Here is an 8,988-nt window from a genome sequence, read left to right as displayed (position 1 = left end):
TCACAAAGGCATTGGATTTTGATTCCTTGGCTGGAGTCCTAATTCTAGAGTCCGTTAATTCTGTGGCCTGTAGATTTATCTCGAATCAGACCATGGCTTTTGAAGCTAAAATATACAAGGACGACAATGGTGATGATCGTGCAGGAGAGATTGTTTATGTATTATTCAACGACAAATGTGTGTCCGAGATGAACCTAAATGATGGTAGTGAACACGAAGCAGAAATAATGTTTCTCATTGATCGGATACCATTTGTAGAAATGCATTTCGCCATTAAAAATCTAAAGAAAATGCATTGTGTTTGGCCAAAAAAATCAGAACAGCTAACGACTGCGATGAATTGTTCAAATGAATTAGACAAGTACCAAGAGACTGCTGCTAGTTTTATCTGTTCGAAAGAAATACAACATGAACAGGCATTTTTGATAATATGTGGACCCTTTGGTACTGGTAAGACCAGAGTCTTAGCAACATCAGTGAAAAGAATACTTGGACGATCAGACGACTCCCGTGTACTAATATCCACGTTATCAAATAGGTAAGGTGAATAATGAATAATTATAGGGTTATTAATATATTTATAAGTAAAGCCTATTCAATTCAGTTTTATATATTCTTATCAATACGCAAAGCAAACACATTTATTATTTCAATTAAAACATTTTACAGTGCGGCTGATCTGTATATTATTAATGGTCTACAAGAGGAGTCTGATAGATTTAGTAAGGGAAGAGATGCTTACAAGATTCTACGAGTTTATCAGCCAAATCGACGCGTTTCCACAATACCACAACGCGTTAAAAAGCATTGCTTGTTTGAAAATGAAACTAAACTTCGTGTTCCCGAGCGAGACGATATTGAAATGGCTAAAGTTGTCATTTGCACCTTGGCAACAGCCATTTATTTGATTCCTTTGAACGTTAATGGTTTGTTTACACATATTCTTATTGATGAAGCTGGTCAGGCTCTTGAGCCGCAGACGATAATGCCGATAACGTTAGCTGACGAAAAAACGTGCGTAGTGTTAGCAGGCGACCATTTACAGATGAGCCCTAAGGTATTTACATTATTTTTTTTTAATTATCCGAAAGAGAAAACTAAACTGTAATCGATACCATTAGAAAACATATTTCTAAGTGATTAACACTGAAAACACATATTTTGTAGGTAATGATATTTTTTCTTTTATACAATCTAGACTATTATTTGATAATATTTCAATCTAAATTTGTTTTAGATATACTCTAATTCAAGCAAAGCTGTCGGGTTTCACATATCGCTACTAGAACGTCTGAAAAAAATGCGTATGGCCAATAGTGTCCTACTTCGACGCAACTACCGAACATGTCGGCCGATTCTAAAATTTCTATCAAAATGTATCTACGAGAAAGGAATTGAATATGCTACAAATGAAGAATTTAGTTCGGACTTTGGACCAGCAATATCGTTAGTGGAGGTGAAAGGTTTGGATACGAAGCGAGGTTCTTCGTATGTCAACAAGGATGAAAGCACTGAACTTGTTGAACGTGTAAAGTACTTGCACGACCACTGGCCAGAGAAATTTGGTGAAAAGGACATTGCAGTTGTTACGTCATACCATGCCCAGGTACAACACATTTTTTTAAACTTTTATATACTATCGGAAAAGCCATTTTTTGTTCTGATTTTTGGCATTTTCCGCACCGTTTTTCTTCTATCTCTTTGCACAGGGATTTTCTGTCTGGAACATTGGTCACTTTCCGTGCTTGGATCTCCTTAAAACTTTATTCAAGGAAAGACCACACAGTCTTTCATCTATGCATAATAAAAATGATGTCTTTGTACATATATATTAATAATTACCTGGCAATTTAACGCGATTTTCGTTTTCTAAAGCGTTTAAAAAAGCTAGAGTTAAATGCAAAACCACGGTTGGATACATATCAAATTTACGCAGGGTAGATAATCTACAAACCTTCTGATGATCGAGTTCAATGGTGCGATTATTAGAACTGTCTATATCACCCTCGCTATTTGAGTCTCACTGAGTCAAGTTAGTTTTCATGTTTTCTTTTTCCTCATAATTCCTCTCCGTTTTTTAAAAGTTTGTTATGTATTCCTTTATAATTCTGATAATGATATTTTAATGTTTTTATATCTTGTTCTGGAATCTGATACCATAAACTTTACCATCAGAGTTTTTTAGTGCATGTTGTTGGGTAGAGTTAGTGGTAGAGTGGTTCTTATCATCAGCAAAATTTGACAATGATGATTGTGACGTTGACCAGTATACCATATATGGATACTGTCTGATTATATTACTAAATAATCCACATCAAAAGGACTACATATTCCTGTCAGAAATTTTGTCTGAAAGCCATTCGAGTCATTTGCATCATTTATTAAGAATAATATACTAGTTGGTATTGTCTGACACAGTTTTGTGAAAAAAGATAAAGGTCAAGTAATCAGTGATGGAATTATTGTCACCGAAAAAATGTAGAATCGTATTTATATTGATGGTCAAGAAGAATATAATGTCAAAAAAGTGGTGCTTGATCCAGATTAACTACCAAATACTTCTATTTTGTAAGTTTTTCGGCAATAGCCGTTTGAATAGTTTCACAGTGAAAAAATATACAGGTTCAGATATATATTATAGAAATAGACATTTTTTCTCATGGTACAGCATCACCAACCAAATTAACAAAATAATTAAAAGTACAACAAAAATCAATGAACTATACTTCCCGGGGTAGGGTCGTTCATATAGAGCCGCAGCCTGCATACCCCACTCTTTACAATACAGTATTTTTCAGTGCCCTAATTGTAGATGGGTAGAACCTATTTCTATATCTAGTTTTGTTGGCACTCAAACTCCTGTAACGGCGATGGTTTCTCATTGTTTTAAAGAGACAATTTGCAGGACGGGAAATATCACCGCAGAGAGACTTTGCTGTTTTGACTAGCCTGTCGTCATAGATTACTCCAAAGGAGTTTGATGAGACCAGTAAATGCGCGAAGCTGACTTAAAAATTCGGTTTAGGTCCGTCCTATCATTTTCCGTTGCGCTGCCAAACCATACGACAATTAAAGTACATAAGATGCTCTCAATGATGCATTATAAAAGCAAGACAATATTTTAGGACGCATACCAACAGATTTTAATGTGCGCGAAAAGAACATGCGTTTCTGGGGCCTCTCAATAATACTCTTAGCATTTGAATGCTGTTACAACCGCTAATGTAGAAAACAACAGCTAATGTAGTAACAACCGTTATTGTAGCACACTCCACAGCTTATGTAGTAAAACTTCCCGCTAATGTAGAAACACCAACAGCTTATGTAGTAAAAAGAAAATCAACCCTTAGCTAATGTAGAACGCTCAACAGCTAATGAGGTAACGAAAGTTGCCTCACAGCTAATGTAACTACTATCGCCTGCTAATGTAGAATATAGTATAAAATTTTATATCAAAGTGGAACGTATACTCGAGGTTACCAGCCTTAAAATATTACGGCTTTAAATTATTATCAACAGTACTACATTTTGTCGTAAAATAACGTGACGTTGTTTAGACTAAATTCAGTTTTATGCCTGTTTGTTGTTTGTTATCGCACAGTATAGTTCTCAATGAATATCATTCTATAAATGAATTATAAGATAAATTACCTCCAACGTGAATCAAACCTGTCAAGGTAAACGCCATAACCACTAAACCACCACCATTTTATCATATATGTATTTTATATGGCTATATATTTTATATTTTGCTCTGACGAAGGGCTATAACCAAGGGGAGGCATTTCTCTCTGGCTGTTTACTTTAAATATAATAAGATCAGGGGCGGATTTGGGTTGAAATTTACTGGGGAGGAGGGAGGGAGGTCAGTATCAAAAAAAAAAAAAAAAAGAAAGGGGATGGGTCCTCCCCTGTGAAAATTTTAATTGCTAGATGGCGGGAAATGAGCTTTGTCAACTTCTGAATAGTGTCTTTTAATGACTTTAAAGTTCTTCAAAATTCAATGTTTTATGCCCTCTTGAAACTTGAAAACGGTCAGGTAATTTTTTCTCATTCTTATTACAGTAAATAGGCCTATCATGTGTGTACCAATATAGGTCTATACAGAAAAAAAAAAACGAGTACAGTAGTTGCATACGTGTTCTTTTTTCCGTGAATTAGTCCGGTGGCTTATGTCATCCCGTTGGAATTTTGTGATCATTTTTTTTAATTATATACTTTGAAGTATGCTAAATCGAATAAAATGAGTCGCCAATTTTTTTGCCCTCATCTTCATATGGAAATTAGCTGAAATATGCAAATTATGTCTGAAAATGTAGGGTACTTATATACTTGGTAACCACATGTCGTAGAAAGTTGCTTCTTTCTTAAAGTTGTTCAGAACATGCATGTTTCTATTTACCATAATGGAACATTTTCTTCAAAAATGACCGGAAGTGCCATTTTGCCGACCTTATTAGCATAAATATGCAAATTAGGGGTGGAAATATAGGGAGCTATATCTTGAAAACCACTGGTCGTACAGAGTTGCTTTTTGCAGCAAAATGTTTAAAACATGCATATTTATACTTACTATAATGGACAATTTTTCTCTAGAAATGACCGGAAATTGCGTTTTTGACCTTCGATCTCAACTTTGCGTGATTGTAATATCTTGGCAACCACTGGTCGTATAGAGTTGCTTTTTGTAACAAAAGTATATAGGCCTATTATATATGTATATATACCTAATGATGACTTATGGTCGAAAGTATAATTACAACAATTATATTATTACTTGAATATACATATATAGGCCTATATATACAGTATATTATATATATATATATATACATATATATATATTCCAATCTGCAGACAGTACCGTTTCGATCTTGTTAGATCTCATCAGTGCAGCTCAGGATTTTTAAGAATGAAACACACCACTGACTCAAACATAGCTTGGGTCAGTCTTGTGTGACGTGGTACACTGATTATGAATACAAGAGTGCACAAACCCAATAATGAGTGTGCTGTGCAAATTGCAAAATAGTAAACATAAACAATGCACCATCTTAAAATAAGAGTGCTCTACAAAACAATGTACTACCTTAATAGTACAATGTAAGGAGCGTAAATATTCCAATCTGCAGACAGTACCGTTTCGATCTTGTTAGATCTCATCAGTGCAGCTCAGGATTTTTAAGAATGAAACACACCACTGACTCAAACATAGCTTGGGTTAGTCTTGTGTGACGTGGTACACTGATTATGAATACAAGAGTGCACAAACCCAATAATGAGTGTGCTATGCAATATATATATATATATATATAAATCATTAAAGAAAGGTAAATATAGTGTTCGAATAAAGGACATAATAATACATCGTGTACCAAGGCTCTCAACGAATGTAGTCCTGTAAATAAACGAATAAAGAAATTGTGTAATAATAATGGGAGCTCAAAAAATTGCCTAAAAATACAAATTTAAAGAAATTTTCTCAAAGGCCTGTTTATACTTGCACGATAACGATAAAATTCTAAAAAGCAATTGTTCGTATATCGAAAATAAAAGAAATAGAACTCAGAACTTAAAACGTATTTATTGGACCAAAAAAAAAAAAAAAAAAAGAAAAAAAAATTCCTGACATATAAATTAAATCATAAAGAAATTGATAGTCGCGAGGCCCTAATTAAGTTTATATTTGCCCGATAATGATAAAATGCTAAAAATCAATTGTTCGCATATCGAAGTTAAAAGGAATAGAACTTAGAACGTATTTATTGGACCAAAAAAAAAAATATATTAATAAAAAAAAAAAAAAAAAAAAAAAAAAAAAAAAATCCTGACATAAATTAAATCAGAAAAAATTGATGGTCGCGAGACTCTCATTAAGGCCAAAATAAGCCGATACCATGAGAACCACAGCAAAATAAATAAATGTGTTGATCACTCATGGTAACATTTCTTATATCATTATTTTATATGAATATAAAATGCAATCGCAAATCCAGTATTATAGAGTAATACAGGTTATGTCACCACACCACGTGATATAGGAAACTTCATTTTTCTTTGTTAATTTTAACTGATGATTAGGCATGTCGTGGCGAATGGTTGAGTTGTCGCCTAGGTCAGTATTGAGTAAATGAGCTATAAAATTTGGGAGCTCAGAAAATTGAGTAAAAATCCAAATTGCTTTTCATTATAGACCAACAGTTTAATATCTTATTAATCATGTCCTAAAGTATTAGTTCTTTTACACACACACACACACATGCATACACACACATATGCTTACATACTTACGTACATACATGCAAATTATGTACATAAATGTATACATATATGTATATATATACATACATATATAGCTCTCAACGATTTATATATATATATATAATCGTCTTGACAACATAATTATCTTGACAAGTCGTCAAGTCGAATGACACTTAGGTGCTTCCGTAGGTTTCCTAATTTTGGGGTTAACAACAATTAAAGCGTGGTCGCTACGACATATAGAAGACAATAACTTTGGTTTACAAAACAATTCTGGAACATTAGTAAGACAAATGTCTAAGATCTGTCTCTTATACACATCTAGATGTGTATAAGAGACAGATATATATATATATATATATATATAGGTTTATTCCAAACGTTTCGCCGGCTTGGGCTTCATCAGTGGGCTAACATCGTATGTTACAGAGCAACGTATATAATAGGACAAAGGCCTGTTACTACTATTTGTCCTACACATCTATATGTAAATCTCAGTATACGTGTGAGTGATATGCATTAATGTGTGTGATCAGGTATATTCCTTTATATGTTTATGTGGAATATGTGGTTGTGGATATGTGGAAATGGACGTATATCTTTATTCAACATTTATTTATAAAAAAATATAAAATCAAGTTGGCAAAATAGAGTTCCTTAGCAGCTAAAAGCTGAATTGGGGACACTCTTCACAAACAGCCAGTGAAAAACATCAATTCATAAAAACAAACCATAGTCACATAGAAAAATAGAAAAATACATCGAACCCCATTCATTTACAAAAATACAAACACCCAAGTCAAATACAAAAATATAATTACTATACCTAATAAACTAGTAGGTTTGCTAGGACAGTATACGACTCAAGGAAAAAAAATGGATTACTGTGTTAAAAATTCCAATTGTATTTTGTTTGATTATTATTAGATAGATTCAAGTAAGCTTGTGAGATAAGAAAGGGGACTTTTTAAAAAATCTAGTTGTAGTTATACCATGATGTCCATATCTTTTCTCCTTTCTAAGTTGCATGGTGTGAGTAGAGGTTGGCCGTGGAAACCAGTTACTGAAAATATCATTCTTACTGGCTTTCATAGCAATTGCCTTACACAATGACTTCCGACGTTTACTGAGAGGTTCTAGCTCCAGGTGTTTCAGCGCACATAAGTCGTATACTGCCCCCCAAGGATGGAACGGCAAACTCGTTTTTGCATACTTTCTAGACAGGATATCTGCAGCACAGTGAGGCCTTTATACCACAATGCGACGGCATATTCTAATATGGGGCGGATGTAACCTTTGTACACAGTCAATAACTCTTTAATATTCAAATCAGCCTGTTTCAATTTACGGAGCATAAATAGTTTTTAGTAGCTTTTTGTAGCATAAGTTTGATATGACCCCCTCCCCCCATTTCAAATCTGACTGTAAAAGAACCCCCAATAATTTAACTTCAGAGACAACTTGTAATTTATGATCAGCTATGTAAAGATCCAGGTCTGGAACCCATTGCAAGATAGAAGGGGAAACGTCCATTTCTTTGAGACCATTAAATGTAATTCTATGATCAATAAGGTGAAAAGCCTTTGTAAAATCTGTTAGAGCCAGTGTACTAATTGAGTTAGGAATCTCAGCATTTGAAATTAATTGATTGTACACCTCTATCAGGCAATGGGTGGTGGATATTCATTTCTGATTACCAAATTGGTACTTATCAATATGCGGTTTTATGGATTGGATAATGAAATGGGAAACCATTCTCTCAGCAATCTTAGCTAAACTGGGCGTTAGCGAGGTAGGCCTAAGTTTATTGATCGTCGGAGGATTATGTTTCGGAAGCGGGACAACGTTAGCATTTTTCCATTGTATTGGAACAATACCCTGTTGTAAAGATGCATTTATTATATTGGTAATCGGAAAGCTGAGTTCATAGGCACACTCCTTTAACAATACATTTGATATATTATCAGGTCCTCCCGCCTTTGAAACACGAATCACCCAAGATGATATATTTCCCAAGGTTGGAAACTTGGGGGTGGCACAGGGGTCGGAAGATATGATGGTAATTCTTGCAAATTGATTGGTTCTTGCTGCTGAGAGTTGGCTGCAAGATGTTTATTAATACAGTTAGCAATTGTCATAATATAGTCATCCGGGTTTACAACTGGGACCTGGATAGTAGGATAATTTTTCCCATATTAGCAAGAAATTTCACCTGCCTGTGCCACCCACCAGGATCCGTTTTCTGTAAGTATCTAACTTTATTTTAATTAAATGCCTTTTTACATTTCAGAATTTCTTTTATGATGTTATTTCTAAGTTTTCTCCTTATTTTTTCGTCTCCTTTCTTATAGGCTTTTTCTCTTTGAGTGATTAAGTTTTGTACTTTACTAGTCATCCATGGTTTAGAATCTTTATGTATTTTTATTTTTTTATGAGGGAAAAACTTTTTAATATTGTAATTCATAGCTTCATAAAAAGCATCAGCCTTAGCCTGGACATTTGAGGTATTAAGAACATTATCCCAACTTTTTCATTGGACCCACCTTCCAAACAGATTAATTTTAGATTAAGGCATACTTTGAAAGGTTTTAACTACTAAACGATTGTTAGGTTTCTACGGAAGCACCTAAGTGCTATTCGACTTGACGACTTGTCAAGATAATGTACGCTGTCAAGTCGACATAATATACATATCATGTCGACATGGCGAGATAGACTATCTTGACA

The 8,988-nt window shown here is 34.1% G+C and overlaps 1 protein-coding gene across 2 annotated transcripts in view; it reads left to right on the top strand.

Moving 5' to 3' along the window:
• Positions 1-6: 6 nt before the first annotated feature.
• The window catches only part of LOC117102328 (helicase with zinc finger domain 2-like), an 81,215-nt gene continuing 72,233 nt past the window's right edge, over positions 7-8,988 (top strand). For both annotated transcript variants that reach the window (XM_033242589.1, XM_033242588.1), the window contains exons 1-3: positions 7-538; positions 670-1,057; positions 1,238-1,606. In XM_033242589.1, the coding sequence (XP_033098480.1) occupies positions 93-538; positions 670-1,057; positions 1,238-1,606 (1,203 nt within the window). In that variant the 5' untranslated portion in view covers positions 7-92. The remainder of the gene's footprint in view (positions 539-669; positions 1,058-1,237; positions 1,607-8,988) is intronic.

This window comes from Anneissia japonica, unplaced genomic scaffold, assembly GCF_011630105.1.
Source record: "Anneissia japonica isolate Jap-2015-1 unplaced genomic scaffold, ASM1163010v1 scaffold2856_len114153_cov99, whole genome shotgun sequence".
NCBI lineage: Eukaryota > Metazoa > Echinodermata > Crinoidea > Comatulida > Comatulidae > Anneissia > Anneissia japonica.
The sequence above is the reverse complement of the archived record's forward strand: the minus strand, read 5'-3'. Positions and strand labels throughout refer to the sequence as shown.